General features: G+C 36.8%; 1 protein-coding gene across 2 annotated transcripts in view; it reads right to left on the bottom strand.

Annotated features, from left to right (window-relative positions):
* Positions 1-26,797, bottom strand: part of LOC100645685 (lachesin) — a 262,444-nt gene that overhangs the window by 59,050 nt on the left and 176,597 nt on the right. For both annotated transcript variants that reach the window (XM_003399751.4, XM_012314688.3), the window contains exon 2: positions 20,941-21,035. In XM_003399751.4, coding sequence (XP_003399799.2) covers positions 20,941-21,035 — 95 coding nt within the window. The remainder of the gene's footprint in view (positions 1-20,940; positions 21,036-26,797) is intronic.

Raw genomic sequence — 26,797 nt, 5'->3', positions numbered from 1 at the left:
TTTTTACGAATCTTGTTAAGTAAATTTAATTAATACTTTTTGAACGAATTACCTTCAGACTCAAATACGTAATATGCACGAGTGGAAAGTTGGCTAACGAAACAGTCAACGAGAGACGTACTATATTTCTTCCTGTTCCGTGATCTATAGATTCGGATGATCGGCGAACGATTCTGTTATACATACTATAAACCAACTAGATCTGAATTTAGCAAATTTTCGAACCTCGGTGATCAAGTACTCGCTTTAGTACTTTCTTTTTCTTTATGAAGAAAAAAAAAAGAAGAGAAACGCATCGATCGATATTAGTATATAAAGAAGCATGGATTCTTTTTAAATCGAGCTGCATGTATATCTCTTCCCGTACATCTCTTAATTTAAAGCTTAATTTAAAGAAAGAAGAAAACTTTTCCACTGCCGTAGGAACCGCATAATACCATAATACCGTACGATGCGCTGCTCGAAACCGCTCAATTTTGTCTCATAAAATTTTCCGCCATCTATCATTTTGAAGCTATGGTTTGGCCCAGTTGCGAGAAACGCTGTATATTTGACTGCATTGAAAGAGAATTATTTATTTTAAATTTCTGCTGAATAACGGAATGCTGAATTCATTATCTGGACAATTATTGCTCTTAGTCGGACATTAATCGCAGCAATTGAATGGAACATCCGTAAATGGTCAATAAAGAAAGGTATCGTTCTTCGATAAAACAGTATTAGCCCTCGTGTATCGACAAAGAGTCTGCAGACACTATTGGTCTTTAACTGGAACATTCCGTTCCATCTGTTTCATTCGGTGGACACAGTATCGTTCAATTATCATTTCTGCTAGTACTTAACAAAATCGTTTAACACGATCGTTGTTAATCGAACGTTCATCGTTTATTGTTATATTAATTGCTAAATAATTTTCATGCGAAATTAATTTTTATCGTGCGAATTATTACGACGAGTGCTTTCAAAATTTTGCGATATATTTAATAAATTTATTAGGATTTAGCGAATAAATATCTTGACTTTAAAATATTAGTTTAATTATATGGGTATATGAAACAAGTTACACTTATTGATAATATTTATGCTGAAACGATATCTAATTATACAACGAATTAATAAAAAGTGGGTGATATTCACGTTGGAACGCAAGTAACTTTATTAAAAAGAATCGATAGTTTCAAATTAGCTTCGAATAAATTGCTAATAACGTCTAATGATAATAAGATTTTTAATAAAACGGTAATCTTAACGCAACGAATGATACTAAACGTTCAAAGAGACTATTTCGCAAACAAGACAAATCGATTTTAATTTTTCATTTCATTTGTTTATATCCGTCGAAGAGTAAACTTTATTTCTATAACCGAAGTTTATATAATAGTTCGCTAATTCTTCGTACCGACTAGAATTTCTCGTCTATATAATAGAAGTTTGCGTTCAGATAAGTAGATTCAATTGGCAGAGGCACAGTTAATCAAGCATTAATTAGAATTTCGTAATAAATAGAGATTAGATAAATGAAATTCTATCGTATCTCTGATGCTTTTGCTCGGCATGTTCGTGTATTAGGATTCTGCGTGAAGCACTTCACGTAAATATTCATTTACGAAATTATCGTTTAAGAATTAATTTTTATTAAACCAATTTGAAATAAAACCTATTTAAAACCTTAAAAAATTGTTATGTATTTTCAAAAATAAACCGAATATAAGGATCACCGAACGACGCAAACATTAATGCCAATTTTTTCTTAAAAGCGTTACATATATATGCCATCCTCTCTACTGTATCGCAAATAATACGTCTCCACCCATTGTGTCAACATTTTATGCTTCTATATGAAATATTTAACGCTTCGATACAGGGCTCCTATTTCGTTCGAATTGTACATTTACTTGATAACGCTTGTAATAACACGTGTCATTCGCTTAATTCGTTTCTTGACTCGTCGATGTAAAATCGAAATATCGATGTATTCAAAGTGTCGTTTCACTTTGAGAAAGAATTTGTCGTTGATTCGCTGTCATTCTCGATATATACGTGAAATTTAATAAATACGTAAAATTTGTATGGTAACAGGTTCAAGATATCCGATGGTTGTTGCGCATATGGCGAAAATCTGTTTTGCACGATAGCATACTTAGACGAAGAGAATGCAGGACACTTTCCGAACATACCAATCATACCGAACATACAAATCTCTGATTCTCTACAAATGTCTTTGAATGCTATTAAACTAGCGAAGTAAACATTCGGTTTCTCGTCGCTCGACTTCAACGGTGTCTGCGTTATTTGCAGGGGCGAGGACCGCGTCGGAAAGAGACTGCAGCAAGTGCCGAGCATTAAAAATAACAATGACGCATAGTTGTGAACGGTCGAGGACGGTCGAGGACGGTCGAGGACGGTTGTCTCCGTAAATTACAGAAATTCGCAAGAGAAGCCGTAAATACTTGGTTATCATACTTGGCGGAAGCACGGAGGGGTATTATACCTACATTCGCGTACATCGTGGCCAGAGATGGCGCCAAGCGTGGATATGGCTTCGCCGTTTCCATTCATCGGACTGGATATCAAATGCAATAGTTCATGCCGCGCTTCCGACTAGCTGGTCGACCAGTCCTCGACCTCTGCCTCCTAATCCAACCACCCACCGTTTCACACCGGTCTCTGGCAGATTTACAGGCGGAGAGGTTTGATATCTGCATCCGAGAGTCCTGGACTAGTTCCACCTGTCCTGCATCTCTGTATACTTTCCGTCAACTTGCGCTTCCGTGAGGACACCTTCCAAGATGAATCAGCCGAATAAGTCCCTTCGCTAATCGCACGGATCTTTCGCTCCGTGTTTTCGCTTCTATAACGTGCTGTGGTACGTTTGACGAACGATATCCTGTTCGACTTTGTCGAAACGCGGTATCTCGACGCGTAAATAAGCAAACGAGTAACGATACCAACGGTACAGTCTCGAGATTACTCGTTCGAGCACAGTTATTTAATATTTCTTACTATTACTAGAAACGTACAGGTGTCGCTGGTGAAATTAATGCTAACTTTTATCGAATTTATGTAATAATATTCTCTTGTCCATATGTTTATGATACCGCTTTAATCCTAGCTATTCTTATATGTTATACTTAGTTAAAAAGCAGGCTAGTTCTATCATAGTTCTGGCAATAATACTCTTATTTTCAATAATACGCTCCCACCAGTGTTCGATTCGCTTATTATACGAATTTTCATTTTAAGCTAAACGCTAAATTAGTTTTACAATCGTACGACGTACGTACGACGAAGAAGGAAGGATAAAAAGAGAAAATTCTGTGTCAGAACATAGTTGGGACATACAGGACAAGTTTCTGAACTTTCGTGACGTTTACAACTTTAAGAGAATGACGTACCTTCGTTACCAGATTATAACTTAGACATTGTCTAAAATCTGTTTTAATATAGATATTCAATACGTGTAGATGCCATAGCTGCATAAATTCGATTTTGCGACTCGCGCGAAACATTAATCCTTAACCTATGGAGATTCGTATTTTGAATATCGTCACGGGCAATTGCGATCCTTTAAATTCCTCGATATTCTATTTATCGAATCACCGTGTTATAAAAGTTAATTTAATTATTTTATTTGCAAAGTTTATTTGTTTACGATAGAAGATACGCAAATACCGAAGCTTCTAATATTCTCGATTACATTGTGCCAGTGAAATAAGAATTCAAACTCTGTTCACGAATGATCTCACGGATTTTTCGTAATTTTCGTTTACATCGTTACAATCGTAAAATAATTAAATATAAAATGATTTTCTCTATAATATAAAATACAATACGTAACGTCTGACAAGCATTGCGAAATAAATATTGTCAACGCTCGACCATTTCTTGGCTTATTACACCGATAAAATATACGGGCATTGTTGCGTGGCTGTTATACCCGGGGACAGCCTCCATACATACAGGTTCGTAATGTAATAAGATTTGTTAAAGATTCGCGGAAAATGTAGCGAATACCGAGCGTTTTAATACAATGTTGATCATCGGCCGTGTAGACGCTAAAATTAACCGAGATGCGCCGTTCGTTCGTATCGAAGATCTTTAATTCTGCCAGTTACATCGTTTACCATTTCAACTACTCATTTCCACGGAACACAGAAACGTGTCGTAGCCGACGACTTCCACTCCGCGAGTCTTTCGAGCTTTCTCGGCGTCCGGAACACAGATCACCAGACATTCGCCTCAATTTCCACTTCTCAATTTCCGTTTCTCGTTCGAACTTCTTGACAGGTCACTTGGCCGTCGATAGATAAGTAACAGCGGTGGAAGACAAGGGCCAACTTCGATCGACGGCCAGATCACAGCTTCGAATTTCTGTGCCTTCGTGATTATACCCTCTCCCTTAACCCTCCAACATCGGGCTAGCTTCGACTAGTAAGACTAATTTTTTGAAAACGTGGCCGACTAATTTTAGAACTGTGGCTTCGATCGCTTCAACGCGAGTCGTATCTTTCGTTCGAAGGGAATTCGACAAATTCGTGTACCAGAGAATGAAAAATATAAAACATAGGAAGGAATTTAAAGGAAGGATAGACTAAGTACTAAAAGTTTCAAATAAACGGATACATCGAAGAATACAGGAAATTTCGAAAAGTAATGACGTTTTGGAATACTTTGAAGAATATGTCGATACTTTACCGTAACGTTAGTTGACGTTTTATGTAAAATAATTATGCAACGATTAAACGTTATAACGTGTAAACATTTATAACGTACGAGTATACCGTGTCTCGTTACTTCTCGAAAGGATTCGAATCCTCTACGACTAGTTTGGTAAATGAAAAACGATACCTCCGATAACTGATCGTTTAGTTTGATAAAATAATTTCAATCTCGAAGCAACTTTGGAGCTTTTATTATCGTACAAATTATTCGCAAATTCAGGTTACAAAATTATCGATATATTTTACAAAAGGTATCGTTCTAGCAAAATTAATATTCGACGGAACAGCCTTTTCGCTTTGTAATTTTAGCATAGTTTTAGTACAATTCGTTGCTTCGTACAATTCGTACAAATCATCGTTTTCTTTATGATTTAGTTAGTTCGGAATCTTAATTATCTATTTCTAAATAACAAGCGTTAAAAAGTCCTTTGTGCCGTTTTGTTATTTAAACAATTTCTAATATATCTTTGAAAATAATTCTGCGCAAATAATTTTTTAACCCAATGTACATATATCGCGCTGCATATCGCTATACACTGGCATAATTATTACTCTTTTCGCTGTATGACGATTTGTTCCTTTCGTATTCTCGAGTAACGTTTCGAGTGCGAGCTATTTGTTTACATGTCCGTTCGATATGAGTAAGAAAATCGAGTCGACGTTTAAGATTGAAACGTCCTGTGCATCGAAACGGCAGTTTGAGTGGCAGAAACGAATTTTGAATCGAAGCTTTCATCAGACTAGTAAACGTTTCACTTCGTTCCGTCTGTATTGAAATAAAGTTAGCAAAACCCTAACCGCCGAGCGAGCTGTCCCAGCCTTCTCGTCCTCAACTTTTCCAGGGTCGAATCGCGTTCACGGGAACCACTCTTAAGTTGTTCGATAACTATACCGAGCTACTTTGAAACTTGCCGCTGCCGTAACTTCATTAACGACAGGTAAATGCTTCGTATTGCCTGGCTACATTTTCAAATATTAAAAGGAAAACGGAGGGAAAAAGGGGGAAGAAAATATGAAATTTCTCTTCCTTAGATCCCGCGGAGATTAAAATACGTGTTTTTAATCTCTACGTCCGTCAATTTGTCTCTATCGGTTGAATTGACTTTAGTTCATCGAGTCGGTAATGGAAATTATTATATCAATTTTGTTTTACAACAAAACAATTGGTTAATGGTCAAAATAACGCTGTTGATAGAATAAAATTTCTGCCGGTAAGGGAAAAGCGAAGAAGGAAGTATCCGTTCTAACCTACGTGTAATTTCGCGTATTTTGAGAATTATACGTTGTAATTTAAATCAAGCATTGGATCTCTCCTCCGATAGTATATTCTAAATAAAGAGATCTATATACTTCGATGGAAAGGATCGTAAATATGGTAGGAATATTAAAATACGTTTCAGAGTAATCGGGAATAATTGTAAACAATTGAAACGACAGGACCATCGTTGTACAATTAAAATATAGTAACTTTGAATTTTATAATCGAGTAAGAAAGATCGAGACAATACTTATTTTCGTCATGTTAAGATCATGATTATGTTAAGATTCATCGAATGAAGCGTTATTGGTTTACTCGTACAACGATACAAGGAAAATAATTCGAACGAACGTTGTTTCGGAAAGAATCAATTTTCCATAAAATGTACGGTTTCTAGAATTATTTCCTACCTCACGTGTTAATACCGTTATAATATCGAAATGTTCGCTATGTCTGTGGTAAACGTAGTATCTCTAATGTTAGACACGATCAGTTCGATCGTATAAACAGAATCACTAGAGATCGTAAAACACGAATGAAAATTTGGAGAGCGGTAAAAGGAAGAGCGGTGGCATTCGAAATGTTTGTCATGCAATTAATCAGAATGGATAATACGCGAGATCCACTGTAACTTGTCATAATGACGAGCATATTAAGTTAATTATGGTCTTCAAAGTAATCTACGGCTGGCAGAGCATTAACCACGATCCCGGGGGAATCTCCCGAAATGTCAGTACGAAATGTCATACAAGTGTGGCGTTGGTAATCCTCGTCACCGCTTATCCTTTGCCTCTTCAACAAACCCCCAGTCAAAGGTTCCTTTACGTATTCCCGTTCCAGTTATGCACAAAACGATGAAGATCAAATAGAGACGATGTACCGATTCATGATCCGAACGTACTACATTTACGTTACACGAATCCACGTCGAAATTATAAGGTATTTAGAATATGAGCTGATTAAACGTATATTATAAAATTGTGATCGCTAAGTAGGTCGTTGAACAAAAGCAGCGAAATTTAATTGTTATTTATTGTTAGATCGATGAATTTATTAAAACGTGATTACAGAATTTACATCTTATTGTTATCTTTATATCGTAATCGTTATAGTCGTGGTAATTTTGCTACCGTTAAATTCGTCTAGGTTCGATAACTATTCGGGAATTGAAAAAAATTACCGATAAAATTTACACCTTCGTTAGAATCTCCATTCTCCTGGTAGATTCCGCACCAAAGTTTCCTTCGCATTCTCTCCCTCCAATTGTACGCAAAGGAATAGAGATCGAACTTGGTCCGCTATATAAATACTATCATACCGAAACGTAGAATTCTAGGGGACTACGTTTCAAACAAATTTATTATCCGCGGCTGAAGATCTCCGTACCAAATGATGAACGAACGTTTACTTTGAAATTCATTTCTCGGGACGTGGTTCGAATCAAATATATTTTATGCGTGCAGCACGCTAGATATTCCAACGTACGTGGTACACAATGAATGAAGGTAATTCTTCTCCGAAAGCTAAATAAAAGAGGCAGAGAGGCAAAAATTTTCTGCCTCTGCGAGACAACGCGAACCGTTGTCTCGAAGAAGATCAATTTTTAAGATTTATAGAAGACGCCGTATTCTATCTTTAACTTTGCAGACTGTCGTGCGTGTTTTCGTGTTCTAGGTAAAAATTACGGAATTACAACGCGAATATTTTTAAGCAAAGTGTACGATAGAATGTCGAGTTTGGCATAAGACTTTTTGAATCTTTTCGAACTGTTTGGTAAAATTAAAAAAAGGAAAAAAAAAAGAAAACTACAAAATTTACGTGGAAGCATATTTACCGTATAAAAATTTACCTTACGCTCAAAGAGACGTAGATATATTTAAAATATATTCAAAAAGAACGTATAAGCAAAAGCTCTATTATTATTACCGTCTTACTATGCGTTATTACGCATAAAACAATGTACATATATCGAGCAAAGTAATTTTTCTTCCCTCGAGACATTTTAGTTTACTCTTTGTTCAGAGATCTGTTAAAATATATATTTTACGGCGTTTCTGTATTTAATTTGATCGGTGAATCCGCGAATATTTTACTTTTAACGCAAGATACATTTCCTGGTCTTTGCGATTGTCGGTAATCGCATTTACGATCGATGATGAAACGTTCGCAGGAATGCGCACTAAAAATCCAAGTAAGTAAGAAAGTGATTCAAGTGCATCGTACGAGCCAATATTCCGTCCGGTTTGTACCGTCTTATGTGCGGTAATGTGCACGTCTTGGATCTACGGCTTAACTGCTATACGTAGAAGGAAAGTCGTAAAAAATGTTATCTCGGTAAACGAGATAGTAAAGCACTACCGTCGTGTATTTAATGTTTTTGTTATTTTACATCATCTTTATGTCCCTCTCCCCTTAACTTTACGTCGCGTAATTGCTTCGTTTCTTTGAATAGACATAATCGTTCGCACGAGAGCAAGTAATTTTTGATCGAACCGAGGAAATGACGAAACGATTTGTATTAAATTTTTTATCACTTTTGCAATAGCGTACTATTTTTTATCATTATTATTTATTATTATTGCTGATAACAGATTGTAATTTAACAATGTATGACATTAAAAGCAAATGTAATTTATCCTATAAAAATAAAATGTAGGGCCTGATAGTTTTTGCAATCATCGTACGCCACTTTTGTACTTTAGAAGTCGACGAGCTATGACTTCTATTACGAAAGTACGCATTCTGGACGACGGAGAAATACGACGTTGTCGCATCACGCGTGTACTCCGTTTTAGCACGCGGCCATAGATCACGGCTTGTTTGTTTGATGTGGCGTCGATCGGTTTTGTCGCTGTACGACACGCAGCCAGCCCGTAGCTTCTACAACGAACAACTAGTACAAAATACAGGGTCAAATTGCGAAGATTAATAAAATTGCGAGTACGCTATTATTACTAGTACTAGATCGAGATATAGTCGAAGCGCGATCGTCTTGATTAAATTAATAATCTTCCGCGTACAGCGATGCGCGTACAGCGATGTGTGTGTAGGCATTGGCGTTTTACACCGTATTCGATATAACGTTATTTTATCTCTTTATTCGGTATTAAACTGCATCCTTGTTTAGAAGAAAAATTTGCCCCATTCTGCGGAGTTTAATTAACTCGCTTTTATTTCATGTAATAAAATACACAGACAAGTACATATACTTTTCTTGATGAGATTATCATATTAGAGTTATTTTTCAGCCTCCTAGTGTAAAAATTTTATATCAGGTTGCTTATTTAGTTCGTATTTACTACGTACCGCTAAACATCTCTGCCAACGTAGAAATATTGTTTAACGGTTCGTACCGTTTACAGCCGAATTTCGCAGTGCTCGGTAATTGCATCGTGCATTATTTACTATTATTTGTATGTAAACACGTATATACATATATCGGTGTAACAATATTTATGTATTTTAATTTTACTAAATTTTTCTAAATTCTATATTTTACGTAATTGCTTAGCTTTATATGCATTTTCATACAATGCTCCGTCCCAAGGAACAAAAACGTCAGGTTTTCCGTAGGTAGCTTTACAACGCTCGCGTTTGTAACGCACAAGAAGATGTTAGCTGCGAGTCGCGGGATTTTAGCATTAAAAACGACCATTTTACTCATCACCTGTAATAATGTCATTTTTATTTTCTTTATTCATCGCATTCTCGATAAATGTATCGCGAACAAGTTACTCTGGGTTAACTCGGACGAGAACAAAGTGCAGTATAATTGCCTAACACATGGCAAACGCGTTCACTGGATAGAAACTTGTTACGTACACGAAACATTGTGAAATCTTATCGGTACCGTAACAAGACACGATCGTCTTGATTATATTGGCAAAGTTTGAATCTGAAAATGTATATTATAAAAGTTGTAAAATATTCGTCGGAAGCATACCCTTGGCAAGATCGGCGAATCATTTCAAACGGACAATTATTTATTATTTATCATCGCTGACTATCGATCGTTCGCAGACACGTGTCACAGACAGTGCGCATTTGTCTTTCGTGGAAAATCTGTAGACAACGCAAGACAAAATCCGATTCCACACTCCGCGGATGAAAACCTAATCCTGCACTGACGGACAATTGTCCGTAGACGTATATCCGCGGTTAATGGAAAGACATCCGAGGATGGAAAATAAGAGACAACGTCTGGGGATATATGTTGGAAGAACGTGCGATCGGACTACACACGCAGTTCGATTTAATCTTTAATCGTTTTTACGCTGACAAATTCCTTTTGCCGTGATTTTTTCTTCTTTTGCCGACCTTTCTTTCGGCAACGATCCTCCCGTTTCTTTTCATTTTTCGGTCAATTTTTCGTAATAAAATTTCAAAATCATTTTTCACCATCCTTGCAAAATTCCTAAATCCTCTTCCAGATTTATTTCTCACTTCCACGAGTATATACTAGACTAAACGACGTTGTTTTCGGATAACCTGCGTACGTTGTCCATCGACTGTCGGCGTACAACAATATACGTAAACTGTCTACTGACAATGTCCGTCGACGTAGACGAAGCTCGAGGCTTTAGGTTACGGTTATACTCGATGCGTATTATCTTGGAAATTACAGCCGAAAGATGGTAATACGTATAGGTAAAAGTTGTTCGGAGTGTTAGCGACGATATGTTCAAGGTTATTGAAATCGTCAAAGTGTTCTCCCCTTTCTGTATAATTATTGCCGAATAAATAATTATTGCTGACGAATAGCGTACTAAAATATAAGAACAACCGATAGTTCGTACAACCGATATCATATATCATATCGTATTATATCATACCTTGGTACGCAGCCATAGAATGACTGTTAAGTATTTAATCTTGTTATGGGTTTCCGTTGCAAATAAATAACGTAAAAATAACTTGTACGGTCTCGTACATTTTATGCGGCGATGTGCACGCGCATCTTCATCTTCTAAAAACTCAAGGTAAAAAGAAAAATAAGAAGGAAAGGACGAATTAAACAATCAAACGGAAGACGATATTATTGCCACGCCGTTTTTAATGCAAATATTATTATTAAACGCTATGAAACGAATGATATCGTCATTAGCATAGCAGAAAGAAAGTGAAACTATTCGATCTTTTGCCTACTTTATACGCTTCTTTCTTTATTCGCTTTCGATAAACACCTCTTCGATAAACATTCGCGTTATTCCGCTTATACGTCATTCTAGAAACGATAAGGATCAGCTGATTTCTCCGCTAATGTTCGATCTAAATGCATATTCGTCCCACGAGACTCGAAACAAAATTCCATTGTACTCGTAATTACCGCTACTACGGAATATATCCTTTTTTCTGTATTTCTACGATAACTACGGTTTGGTTAACCATGCTGTACGACGACGAACGAACAAAGCGAAACAATTTTCGTCGTTTCTTCCTCTTCCCTTAATTTGCCTTTTCGCGAAAAAGAAGTAAAAAGGCAGAAAGGGGACGGAAATTGAACGACAGAAGGAAAACAACGATTTAGCTAGTAGATTCGAAGTTTCAAACGTTTCGAACTTATACGTGATATTTTTATTCGTTATACTACGTAAAACTATTTGAGGATCATTTTCCTTGTCGCTTAAACATTTTACATTTCTTAAATAATTATCTAAAAATCTAATCGTTCTACGAGCAATTTTTATCGCGATATCGTACGAATCGTACGTAGTTACACCGCAGCGATCCCCTAGTTGTACCGAGCAATGTATACGCGCTATACTTTTTATTGGGTTTTATGGGTAAAATTGCTCAGGACGTTCTTCTTTGTCTTTATAGCAGCTACGCTCTAGAAAAGCACATTAACTCGTTAGTTCCGTCTTCCTTCTTTCTTATCGTCGTTTAATCGAAAGAAAGATTATAAATAACACGCGTAAAAGTGAGATTTGTCCCAATCCAGTTAACTACCGTTACTCGAATATATTCAAAAATTTCTATTCTTATGGGACACGATCGCTTCAGAAAAATGCAGAATGCGAGATTTCTCAAGTTTCCATTAATTATTACACGAGTTTTAATTACACTAAGTGAATCGTGACACTGAGGTTCCAAGTATCTTTCGCTCGATATTCGCCAGGACGACTTTTACAGCGACGGGTAAAGGCGATATTCCGCGAGTATTAGACGTTTCAAATATTTACTTTTCTGGCCACCAGTGGAGCGTGCCACGATTACGGTATTAATCTTGCGTTTATCGCGTGGCACGTCAAAGCGTTCAACGAATTCTCGGTAATTTTTTTGTTTCGCCTGGCTGCGCCTCAATCGCTTGGAAATTAGCGAGTTGAATTACGCGTTCACCGGGCGAACCTCTCGACGTTACGTAAAACTCGCGTTAGTCCGATGAAGCTTACTCGTCCCAAAGAAACTCGTTGCGGAAAACTTTCGAGTTCGTTAGCAACCGACTAGCCGGCATCCCGGTTACATTCTAGCAGTTTGCATAGTTTATGTCTTAACATCTCCCGTTAACGACCATAATATCGATACATTTTTTCTTATTTCTCGATGAAATAGTTTCAAACGCAAGAAAGTTTCGACCTCGCTGTCGATGCTCGTACTTCTGAGAATTCGTGTTTGACGTTGAAGTAAAAATTTGCACAATTCTACGCCAACTACAGATACTTGATCGGTTCACTCTCGGAGAATCGATCTCGCGAAGGAAGAGAGGTACACGTACTGCCAGTTGATTGTACTAAATGATACAGTGTACGTATTCTACTTGAGACATTCTATTAAGATCTATTTCAAAATATTCTTCCTTTTATAAGAAACAACAAACTTGCTACTTGATCGAATAATATATTCAAAAGACAACAATTGTTCGGTAGATTATATAGAAATAGTTAATCGATTCGAAATACACGGTAGATTTATGGAATCGTCGTTTGCAGTTTACAGCGTGCGTGATGTAAAATATCTAACAGATATAACTATAGCGAAGGATCCAATGATATTTAAGTATTAACTAAAACAATAAGTAAAATGTACAGATATAAACTGAAGGAACATCTTTTCTTATATGATCGACTTTATTACCGTTTTTACCGTAACCGAATCGATTTTGCAAAACGGAAATTGTTTCAAAGCGATCTCGAATCAACGAGCTGCGAGAGTCGAAACGCGTTGGATAACAAGCAGTGTTTTCTTCGATGCTTCGGGTACGTGTATGTATTATGGCGGAGTAAGTACCGGTATTTCCAGACCAAGGAGACTTTGTTCCTACTCCGAGGTATAACGGGCAACCGGTTGGTCATAGGTTCTAGGTAGGTCAGGGTTTACGTTTCTGTCAGAGAGGTATCGTCGTGCTTTGAATTTTAATTGCCAAGCGTAGAGCTGTCTGTGGGTCCGGACGTTCGGCGAACAGAGAGCGTTAACTACGATCTTGCTTAATTCAGCAACGTTCAGCGATTCTATTCCGCAGAAGTTGGTTCCTTGGTCGTCGTTTGCTTATCGTTTGCTAATCGTTCGTCGTTCCCTCCCGAGTTGTTTCGTCCCGAGGACTTTCGTTCGCTCCAACGATCTTGACTATCAAGTCGATAGAAGCAATTATTTGTTATTCTTTCTCTTCGGAACCCTCTCGAGTACTGATTTTTCTAATCTATGTTCTTGATATTTACTTATATTCATCTATACTCATTCGTAGGCTATCCATTATATATCCAGCATATTTATTGTCTTTTAGTTATGATACTTTCAAGTTATTTCAGTTGGTTTTGCGTGATTTTTGGCAGCGATCAATACGAAGATAAATAACCTATGGACGAGTGTTTGACGATTGTCGGATTTATGGTAGTTATCTATAACTTGTTTTAAAGTTTTATCCAATTTACATTTATCGTGATATGTGGCGTAAATGATGAAACAAAAATAATCTACACGAAACGCTTGACCGTTATCACAATACATCGGAGGATTTAGAGATTAAACAAGAATTTAGTTGATTTACCGCTATTTATCGTTCTTATATCGTTTCCATTATTTTACTTTTCTAATAAAGCCTTTTATGTTTTTAATTGTTTCTCGTGTAGCCTGCTTTAACCTGAATTAACCTTGAAGAAGTTTTACCATTCAAACGACACTTAAGCTGGTGGAAAATTTATAGTTGTGGTTAATGGAAATATATCGAGCTAAACGATTAAAAATCGGTCTAATGGGAGAATCGATGCAAGAAACGTACGTTAAAAAGCGATATTTATAACGGTAACGTCATAGTTAGTTTTCTGTAATATTTTGGTTACGAATCAAGCGGGAAGAAAATAAGTTGAAAAGCTTTCGTTAAATAATTATGACTATATTTAAATATTGTGCATGCGTTTATGATCGAAAGGAATTTGATATTTAAGATACTTCGCTTGAAATTCAACCAACTCGATAAATCCTTTTCCTTGGCAACGATTTCGCGAAAACGAACGTTTCGGTAGGGAATAAATGAATTTTCAATTTGAATTCCCAAATATAATTCACTTGCTTTTCTATTTTTATTCGGTCGAATCACTACCGTGTATATAATCGAATTGTCAGAAGGTATCGCATTTCCTTTTACAATTGTGCGTAACGTTTGTGCAACGGTCGTAGTGTGCGGATTTTTTTCCGATGTTTGGTTAATTCGATCGTAATCGATTCAGAACTAGATTTGTACCGTAGATTCTATCGTCGGTTTACGACGCATCAGATTGCCCCAAATCAATCCCTATTTGCAAACATCGTCTTCGTTCTAGCTCACCCCGAAGGCCATTCGATTCATTGGTTTTCGGGCCACGGATTAATCATGGCTCTCTGTAAGCAGTGATGCATCTGTTAATCCGAGACCCTCTCACTCAATTCAATCATTTCTCTAGCTCGATCTATCGTGCCGTTATATAATGACACTCCTCCGCTCTGAAGGATTAAACGCACAAACTGTTAAACCGGATAACCGTTTAAAATAGTTTCCGGTCAACTTGAACGCATATTTCCCGATTTCGATTATAGCATCCGTATTTGATGGAAATGGCGCACTAACGAAATAACCGACTTTCGTTTTAATTGCGTTTTCAATTTTCATTTAACGGTTGTTGTATTTCTCAGTTATCCTCGCTCTGTGTACATATTTATACACCTATCGTATTCTTTTCCCTCATTTTCTGTATGTTAAATGTTTGAAAACATCGGGTATACAAATAGGAGAATATCAGGCTCGATTTCATTGAATTTTCAGTCATGTATCGATCGAAATAAAAATTTGCAGGCCTGTAATCGTTAGCAACCTATTTTCTAAGAGAAGCATAGCTGCAGACTCTGTTGTCGAAAGAAGACGTTGCTGTACGAAGGCGAATTACAGAGTGTCCGAAATGACGATAACAATATAACTCTTGGCGTATGAGAGTACGTGCGACACGATGTTCGATCGCGTACGATGAAGCAAACACACCAATTATCGTATTTCATACATTTTGTTTTCTCACGTAATAAACATTTTCAGTACAAAATGGTATGGAAACGATTTATCGAGTGAAACGCTTTTTCGATTTGACAAAAAAGTAATCGAATTGTAGAGTTTTCATTGTCGACGGATGATATTTCCGCTGTCATTACGTAGTATAAAGAATTGGGAAAAATATGATTTTCGTTGATTTTTCTGTCACCCGATGGCTGAAACGAAGTGAATTTAACATGAAATAGTCGAGGAAGAAAATAAGCGATAGATAGATTCAAAGATATAGACATAAATCTTTACTTAATATTAGTTTAGACCATGGACTTTATGTTGATTTAAATTTGTAAATTTTTGTAAATAACGTTAGTCTGTGTAGTCGATGTTATCGATCTACTTTTAATGTTCAAAACACATATTTAACAGTAATGTGAAATGCAAAGACAGTTTCTTACTTGGGTGGTCGTTAAATCTATAGGTTTGACGTACTGGTATTTAGTAGTTTAAATTTCTATAATTCAAAAGGAAGGAAAAAATAAATTGTTCGAAGAAACAGTTCGATAAATACATTTATACGCTATGCAAATGTTATTGGAGCCGAATCTCTGACGACATTTACCATGTTAAATGTTTCGAAATTGAAAATGTCGGATTACGATCGAATGTGTGCCGATATTTTCCAATTTTCACACGGACGTGACTTTAAACGGACATAGTTTTTAAATTTCAGATAAAAATAGAGAATGAAATCGCGCTTGCTTGCGAACGTACACCTACAAGGAAACAAGGTGCGTTAAAGTTTATTTGGACACACCAACCGTGCAATACTAAATATACCAGCGTTGATTAATAATAATTGAAGGAGAAAGAAGGGCTTGACCGATAGTTGTTGCAACAGCAGCTTATATAATAGCTAAATAATATTTGTAACGTCGTCGTCTTTTTCTGTTTTTTGATTAACAGAATTGACATTTATTCGAGGACAATTATGACGTTTGAATTTTCTAAATCCGACGTGGTATCAAATTCGAGCGGAGAAACGATCAACACCGAAATCGATTTCCGGATCGTTCCTCGATATATTTCGAATAATTTGAAGACTATTTGGAGAAGAACGATTACACAGCCCGCTACGAGGTTCCATCGTACACCGTGTTCCGTCGATAAATGACTGCTTATGAGCGAACCATTCGGGAACCTAGTGTTAGAGAAAAAGAGTAGTTTGGTCTGTATGCATCGAAGCTCTTTCGTTAGATGAAATAAAAATTTTTTCCATTTCAAACGGATGAATTGCGCTCGAACCACTGTGTGAATGCATTTTCACGTGATTGGGGAGAAAAATGTAGGTAGAATCCAATCTGAAACGTATTCTGCTGCATCGAAGAGCGAAAAGTTAAAAAATCACGCAGCATTGACACCGAGAACATTTAAAAGCAATTATCTCTCGAATAGAGAAATTACGATAAAATAATTTGTAAAAAATGACACCTCGTCATACGAATATGTGTATCGTCGTTCTCCAAATAACGAGTCACCTAGGAGTCGAAATATTATAATTTCGGTTGAAATATTTTCGATACCGTTCGAATTCTATCGGCAAATGTTCCAGTCGAATAAAAGTTGAATGGGGAGGACGGGGAGGACGGGCTGGAGTCATATTTCGATGTTGTTAGTTTTTCTATAAGCGAGTACCTGAAGATCGCTCTTTTTAATGGATCGCTTTTTTTAATGGAATAATATATCTTTTAATACGTTGATCGATGCAACTTGAGATACTCTATAAAACGAAGAAGAGAATTTTAAATCCGCGCTATTATTTGTTTCATTCCGAAGATGACGTACAACGATTGTTTACGAAAATCGATAAATATTAATATCACGGAAATGGGAATGTACGATTTAAAGCTGAAATAGCAAGTAGCAAACTTTTTGTCACGGTGTGACAATTTTACAACGATGGTGTGTAGGCATAGTGCGTTAACATATTTCCAATACTTTAGTTTTTGATTTGCGATATCGATTAGAGGCGACTGGGATCGATGTTTAATTGAAATCACCAACATTTTCACCATGTATTGCAACCTATATATACATACATATATATATGTATATATGGACGAAATGATACTAGAGAGGCGTTGTTATCTGTAGATCGTGATGCTGCCAGATTCCCGGCATAGTTGCAACCGTTATCCGTCATCTTAATGCATAACCGGAAGACCGAGGGACGCACCGGCGCGGCTTATAAACGGCGCGATTATTCCAACCTAGCTCCTCCTCCCCTTTACCCTGTCTTCGTGTCTTATCCCTTAGCCACGATAACCTATTCCTCTCGTCCAGAAGAATGTAACGCCGTTTGCAGGTTAGACTACCGACCTTTCTAAATACATCCATTTGAATTTCATGCAACGCCACCCGATCGGATGAATACCCTTCGATATCTTTCCCTCTTGCTATAATCTACCAAATGAAGTCGACGCGCAAATGTAAAATATCACGTACTCTTTTATCGTGAAAGTAGAATTTACTTTGATGCGTCTCATTCCGTCAATTTTTGAAAAAGGGAAAATTCCGCGGAAAGATGGCGAAAACAATCCTGCGAAGACGGCTGTTCTTCGAAACGAGTTTATTCGTGCGTTCGAATATTACGATAGAAGCTGAACTCGCTGAATCGAATAGTTTATTACGAGTTGTTCGATTCGAATGTGCCAACTATCGATTGCGATCTATATCGACGATTAAGCAAGTATCGGTGTCCTAAATATTCACGATAATGCAAAGATCGTACGTGATAAAATGCGACGGATAACGCGGAAGAGAAGGAAAATATCGCAACTATAGCGGAAACTTATTCGTCGCATTCTGTGTCAGATTCTCACTTTCTTTCGATTATAAAATTTCGATACTGTACAAAATGCGATAAAATTGCTTTCCCGTTTTTAACGATATATCGACAAAATTTATTCGAAGAGACGTGCAACGACTTTTATATACGTTGCAAACTATAGTGCTATACGAAGGAAGATACCACATCGTTTGAAAGAATAGAAGCTGTTTTCAAAAAGCGAATTTGCGCAAGACTCGTTTCGTACCATGAATTTAACGCGTCTGCTTTAAACGTGGAAACGCGATGATGGAGCTTTCGTACAATATGTGAAACTAGTTGAAACAGCTGCAGATCGTATTAGTCGGCTTTATAGCATCTGGTGTAAAAGGCAAGTTAGTTACAGGGAATGTCCGATTGTACAAAAGAGACTCGCGTGAATATTTTAGGTAATTTTCGTTTTACAGTGGAATTTTATAATAACTTTGCTATATCTGTACTAAATGGAATATGAAATTGTTTGAAATCACGGAGAACTGTGCGCTAGGTCAAAGACATTTGAGAGAAAATCGGACGATAACAACGTTTAAGAGAAATATACGCCTCCCGGGAACGGTGTCTCGCAGCGTTTCAAATTTCAAACATACGTATATGAAAAAACACCGGAACAAATATTTTTCCATGTACAAATTTAAATCGTGGTTGGGCTCTTACTTTGCGCGACCAAGCAAAGGAAAACGTGATAAAAAAGAGGTGTATTCAACGGGTCAAACATTTCTTGAAACGGAGTTTTCCTTAAATTAACTGAACCTCTTTTACAGCATGCCCGGCGTGTCTGACGCTTTATAGCGTTACCAAAGGAAGCCAAGCATTCGTAATTTTCCATCCGTACTCGAGATTCATCGCGACGAAACTTTTTCTTGTCCCCTTTAAAATAAAGCCAATTAACGTTTTACATTGAAAGTCGATGTGATTTTTAAAAAGAAACGTTCCGACTCTTTATGAAACGTAATTGTTTCTGGAAGCAACTCGGTCGGTGTCCACCGGGGAAAGGAATCGGCCAAGAGCCAAGACAAGAAATCGAGAAGACTTCACGGTAACGGATCTTCGCCATTTCCTTGATATTTCATCTCGTTCGAATCGAAGCCGGTTACTTAAAACTGGCTACTGATATTTTCAAACGTAATCGGGACTCGTCTGGCCAGCGGATGGTCGAGATAGGTATTACTAAAAGTACTTGGAAGCAAAAAGCAATCTGGAGCATAGACATCCAGAAAGGTTGTTTAACCCGTTGACCTCGTTAAACGGCCACGAAAAAGTTAAGTGAATTTCTCTCTGTTTCTTCGTCACTTTTTCCACCTTCTCCCTTCCCCTCTTTCCATTTCTTTCTCCTCTCTTGTCCTTCTATCTCCGACTATCTTTCGAGCTTCAAGGGTCTGCCTCTTGCTCACCAAAGCGAAGCGGTTGGTTAATTAATTAACAAAATTACGCGGACGGATAAAAAGGAATACTCGTCGTTGTCTTCGTCGACGTCGGTTGGAAAGTTGCAGATAGGCAGGCGGACGTCGGTCTCGCTCGGTCTCGCTCGGTCTCTATCGTATAGAATTTCGAGGACCGATCGAATCGACTCAAGCGGCTCGAACGAAAATGTTCGTCGGCTCCAACGGCTGCTAATTATAAGATGGGATACGAAACGGCAAGAATACCGTCTCGATGGAAGCCGATAAGATTCGAGTGTTTGCCGTTTCGGGAACACAACTAGTCGATCTTAGTTAACCCGAGCCTGGCTGAGACTGCCAATCCGGATTAACGACCATCTATAAATTACGGATCTTCGAATATCTCTGGCAATGATAGGTTGGCGCCGCCATTAACGCGAACGGGCCGACAGTTCAACTCGACGGAGTTGCGGTTCCCGCTTGATTTCCATGGCCGCTTGAAACTTGGATTGCTCTTTGCTAGATTACGGAAGTTTAGCTGCATTGTTGCACCGTTCCTTCTTATTTTAGCTCGCGCTACAAATTTTCCGTCGAACAATACGGTATGTATAAGTTAGACACTGGCAGAAATTTAATTTTCCTAAGTAGTCGATCGAAATTCATGGAACGACTAAAGTTTCTTTTATTATCTAAAAGAACCATAGGTTGATAACCATTACCAAAATGAAAAAGAAAATGTAAAAAGGTTAGATCTTTTTAATTGTTAAATCAACGATTATCGAGCTAGTTAGGTACGTTTTGGCCAAGAACGTAGTGACAGTTATTAGCCTCGTTGACAATTTTTCATCAAGCGGCAGTTACTTAAAGCAATTTCGATATTCGTTATCTCGAAGGACACACTTATTCGCGAGTCGTTCGCCCAAGCTTGCCATAAGATGCGCGTGCATGCAACGAGAAACAAAGCAGCATTCTGAACGAATTTTAGTAAATTTTAGTATCGATTTGCTATCAAATTCAAAAGATCGAAAAGTTGTAACTAGTTATGTTATAGAAGATTAAGTAAATTTCCCTTCCGTTGATAATCGATATCTATCGATATATTGATATATAAAAAAACAAATTTCATCATCGACACTTTAACAATTAACATTACGATACGCTAGAGAATAAATTTGATAAATTTCTTAAAACAATCTTCGAAACGATCGTCTTGTTTAATACAAAATCGATCGTATTTAGAGACTCACTTTGTATTCTGCTAAATCTTGAACCACGCAAGATAAAATTGCTTCCCTTCCAACCGGCGCAGTTACATTGGTAATTGGTTCCTTGAAATTCGGATCTAAAAAATAAGAAAATTCAGAGGATTAACGTTTCGCTAAAGCAACGATTACAATAAAATATAGATCAAAATTACCAGAAATTATTTGTCATTAGCCACCCAATATTCTCATTCTGATGAGCTACGTGCTCGTCGTATTTTTCGGCAAATTAATTATATTTTCGACTAGAAACTAAATTAGGTTATTTCAAAATTAACCTGCTACCACAATCGTCTGAAAAATAAGGCATCTTTCGTCCAAGGAAATGTAATATGAAAACAACTGCAAAATCTTACTTACGCGTACCCGAGTTTTAAGAACAAAGCTCTTTTTCGTAAAGTTTCACGTTCTAAAAATAGTAAAACCCGTTCATCTTACGAACTAACTTTAGTGTTTGCGTAATTTGCATATTAGTCGAACATGGCGTTTTATAAAATACAAAAGGCGTTTTATAAAATAAACAGCTGTTTAATGAATTTGTCTAGTTATCGAGGTATATTAAGGGACGAATGAAAATTTCGTAAAGTAAAAGCCTCTTGCAATCGATACTCGATATTTAAGGGGTTTCGTGTAAAATCGTGTTATACTTTTCATATTAAATATTTATCGAGTAAATATAAGATCATCCTACGTACAGAATTTCTTCCATAAAGAAAATAAAAATGACGAGGATAAGATCGGATCGCGAAGCTTCCTATTTTGGTGCAGAAATTCTGTTCAATTTACGCAGAATCTTCATCCGGTTATTCGACACCCACAAGCTTTTCTTTAGCAAAATAAGAAAACGAATCTTTAACGTTCCACTCGACTTCTATACTTTGATATCTAAAAAAGAAAAACGAAAAAGTGTGTCGATGGTAGAATTCGACTTTATGTCTACCATTTTCTAACATCTATGTTATAATTATAACTTATAATTCGTTCGACGATATAGGTGTAATATTCGATGTACCACAAAATAATTTCTTCGTGGGCATTCGGATCGCCTGGAATCGTATGAAAGAAGAAATCAAAGTTACGACCTGCTATCTTCGTTTATGTGAAGCGAAATTACTGAAAAAAATAAAATTATATACGCGATCCAATAAAAGTACACGATGGATGTAATGGAGAAAATGTATGGATCAGAAATAAGCCGGTCATCGCTGCTCGGTTAGTTTGCCATTCGATACCTACCTAAACATGCAAAGCTTTTCAGTTAAGCACTGCTTGGAAATCGATTGTTGTCGTCGATCTACGTGAGCATGCAACAGACGTGAAATATAATGCAAAAAATCAGTGAGCAACCTTCGGTCAAAATAGAATGGTCAAAGATGCAATAAGCTTTCATAAAGGTAATGCGACTACCCGTTCTAAACTTACTGCTGGATTGTTTCCAGAGAATATGAAATAGGACAGTCTGTCATGTTCTTCCGTCAATTAATCTTAAAGCCTTCATTAGAATTTCATGGAAACACAAATATCAGGCCGTGCGTCTACAACCTAGTTGTACAATTTGCAAATTACGTTCCACGGTATGATATTAACGATTTTTGTGGCATCAATCATATTACGGTTAGATTTAGTTTAAACCTAAGACTATATATGTTTTAATTATAAACTCGTCAATAATACATTTCGCTAGATCGCGTTCCAGCCTGAGGAAAGAAAAGGGTGAAATATCGTTTAAATTTTTATATTCGATACTATAACTTTAGCCACGAGGAACATTCGGATCAATTAATCAAACATAACTGCTATAAAATTGACATATTTTCTTCCATATATCTACCTAGATAAAAATCGACCGATATAGATCCGATCAAGGATCTAACTAAACTAACGACACGTTCATCGATAAATATCGCATCGACGGTACATATTGATCCTTTTAGTTGAGAAATTGATCAAACTTGAAATATCAACGGTAGGTATATTGTAGCGACGATCTGAGGATGCCCTTAGATATCATAATATTTCTACTTAGAGATCCCTTATTCTTTCAAATTGACATCAAATTCAACGATCGTGAAAATTTTTAGTTGACATACAGTACACGAAGTGTTGAAATTTTTCTTTAAATCGAACAACGCGTTAAAATTGGGCAAAATCGATTGAACTCGCTGTACGAAGCGAACGCTATAAAGTTCATACAAAGTTAACAAAGATTCGGAATAACGCTAACAAAATGGGCTGTAAACCCGAGCACGCCCTACGCGATTCATTCGTATCGTGCATTAGGAGGAAATATCGTGGATCAAAGGTCATTCACTCCCTAGGCGGATACAGTAGGCGGTCAGTTACACGGAGATTATTTGCGAAGGGGATAAAACAGCGAAGGGCGTCGTTAAGGGTATCGAAAGGAGAGCAACCACAACCATAGAACGCATAACGTAGATGGCATAGTAATGGGAACATAGGGGAACCATAATTCCATTGTACGTGCCTATCCATCCAAGCTGCTTGCGGGAGGGGGGGGGGGGGAGGGTAACTCTCGCGGGAAATTCGAGCGTATTAAAAGTCTCGATCTAGGCCGGTTTGATAGATCGGCTGTCTCGAAATGGTTACCGATGCCAGCGTCGTTTTAGATCGCATCCCCTAAAGAATACGTTCGCGTGGTTGGAAATCGGCTCTTTTTCTTGCTTTTCACTTATTTTTATCAATCAGGTTGTTTCCTTTATAGAGAGTACTTGGAATTCTGCTTTTTCTTTTTTACTAGATAGAGCACGAAACACGAGTAAACATCGAGTAATCACGTAGAATAAAGTAGACTTTACGAGTTTGCTGGTGATTCGGAAAAGTAATTTGTCAAGAACAATGTCTCGAGTTCGTTTCATACGCTTTCGTCCACGAGTAGATCGATACATCGAAGCATAAGTTCGATAAAATAGGATAGTAATAAAATATTGCAAACGTAATACGATTTTCCCTATTTTCCTTACGATACAGACAATTGATAAGTATCAATATCATTTCGTACGTAAAATATACTAAAATGCGTTTATTCTAGGTGCGCTAAGAAGAAGCCTTCAATGATACATGGAGGGTAGTGTAAAAAATATCAGCGATATCACCTTTAATACAGATATACAGATACTTTACGTGTTACTTTGCCGTAACATGGCAAAGTCATACTCTTGAAACGATAAGAAATACAGGAAAATTTTATTTAATAAAATTCGATGGTTTTGAGTGGCGCATCGTGTTGTATGAAAGTAAGAGGAGCGTTATAAACATCTCACTTGTATCATTTTACGTTCCAAACGTTCTTTTTCATCTGTATAAAAAGGTACTGAGAATCTTTTGTTAATATTTAACACGCGCATATTTAACAAAAAATGTCAATGTCAATCAAATTTTGTTTTGTAAAAAAATTTCTTATTCGAAAAATTGGATATTACTGTATTAATAAATTCGGCAAAAAGATCTCGGTGGTTTTCTATAAAATAGCGAATATGGCCACATCGATTCGAATGAACTACCGCTACATGTCACGTGTGTCAAGTAATTTAACATATTTTCGGTGCCAGTGATGTACAGACTTTGTTAACTGACAAGTGAATAAGTGTTCTCGTTAAAGTGCAGAAAATGTAATAAACTAGCTTCGTATATCTCACGGGAGAAACGTTTTTGCCTATATCAGAGCGAAACAATGAAAGCTTTTAACGCGTCGAAATATGCAAAATTATTGTTAAAGATACGATATCTCGTTCAAAACGCACGATATTTTGTACAATAAATTTCAATTTTACATGTCACTTTATTTAAAACCAAAGAATTTCCAAAAATTAATGTTAGATTACGTTTGGCTATGCAATTTTCGATATGAAAGATATAAAGCAAAATCATAACATAACATAAATGACTTTTACTAAATATTTTAACAAATTTTATTTTGAAAATTACTCGATTCGTTCATTTTTAGAACAAGAATATTTAATTTAATATCGCGCAACGAACTTTACATTATCGATACCAATATAAATCGTTGTTATAAAATTTGTGATATATATTTAATTGTAATTTAATAATACATATATCGATTATGTTTATAATAATGGTAGCGGTCCAAGTCAATTTTCACGATCAAAGCGATGCGAAAGCCAGTTGTCATTTTTTATAGAATTTTCGTTTTCACTGAACGAAATATTAATGAAACCAATATACGTTTATTGGGCGCGGAAAGAAAAATGGGAACAAGGCGACGGTAGTGATTGATAATAAAAGTGCTATTTAAATCGCCATCAATGCTGTGAATCGTCTACGTTACTTTCGAACCGTGCATTTCGTTTTCTAATTTGTATTACATTTAAAGCGTTAATCGAATAAAACGCTGGTGCAGCGTGTTCGTTGCAAATGACGTTTCTTCCCCTTCGTCGTTCTCTTCTGCAAAGTCATCAACGGTTGCTTGTTCGTACGGAAAGATTTACGTAATTTGCACGCACGTTGACGTTCCCTTTGCAATTACGGAAGATGTCGTTTTCCAGCCGTGTTTACGTCTCTGTACATATTCCTACGCACGCGTATAGAAAAGAGTCGATGAATTTTTTAAGATCCAAGATTCACGGTACGTACACGGCAATCGCGTCTCGACATACACAAGCTGAAATAGAAAGCATCAGATTTCACGGAAACAAGGTGTTATTAACCCCTTCAGACTCTTTCGAAAGTTTCCGCAAACAGTTCACGTAACGTTAATTGCGTAAGAAACATTTCCATTGCCGGTTGTGTTTAGTCAATGGCTTTTCGCTTAATTGGAAAACGTACTTCCGAGTGAAGCAATTAATGCCCGTAAATGGGAAAAGTAATCGACCGAGCGAAGGTCGACGTTAAATATTCGTCACTTATTCAATCCCACTGCCCGTTCTTGTCCTTCTTTTCCTTCGGTGCGATGAACTTTGCCATGTAAATTGAAAGAAACGGATATGAAATAGAAATAAACTTGCCCTTTTGCCAAAAGTATATGAAAAGATTTATGGTCGAAGGTGATTTATCTCGAAATGTACTTTAGGCGCGTGGATTTATTTTTCGTAAATTATTTTTAAGCGGTCAAATCGGAGGTCGTACCGATCGATTCGATGAATCGAAGGACGGAGAAAAAAAGGGACGATGAATGTTTCATTTAATATCTAGCGTGAAAAAGAACGTGCGATGAATTATTAATAAAACTAATCGCATAAATTACTTCGCATCTAAAAATAAAAAATCGAACGTTAACGGACTGATAATTTGATAAAACGTTTTCTATTCGATTTTTCACGATTAACGGTAAAAATAGCAAAAGCTAACGGAGTAAAAGGTTAACGGAAGGAATTTCAGTTTTTTCTTAGTTAAATTAATTTATAGGAAATTAGCTTATATTCGTATTATCGATAATTATTTCATAATCACTCGATAAAATATTTAAATATTATTACGACGATATTTTACGCTACGATATTAATTAATTTCTTGGTAAAATAAAATCTATATTCGATTTGAAGTTTGATAAATTTCGTTTATAGGAATTCTATACGTTAGAAAAACGTCTAATTACAATTGCTAATAATAAGGTTCAAAAGCACGTGAAACTAAACGACAGGTTAAATTCTTCCGAAACGTTTAATAGATGTTCGTACGAATCGGTAAATATGTTGGATCTCGCGTTAACGAGCGAAATAAACCAAGAGAAGATAAGGAGAAAGCTCGGAAATTTTAGGGAAGGGAATGCAAGAAAATCAGATTTGCGTGCTTCCGCGAGATTATTTTCGGTGGGAATGGGTAGAAATCAGCGGAGTGCCGACGTCGACGTCGACGTCGCGCT

The sequence above is a fragment of the Bombus terrestris genome, chromosome 12 (assembly GCF_910591885.1).
Source record: "Bombus terrestris chromosome 12, iyBomTerr1.2, whole genome shotgun sequence".
Classification (NCBI taxonomy): Eukaryota; Metazoa; Arthropoda; class Insecta; order Hymenoptera; family Apidae; genus Bombus; species Bombus terrestris.
The sequence above is the reverse complement of the archived record's forward strand: the minus strand, read 5'-3'. Positions and strand labels throughout refer to the sequence as shown.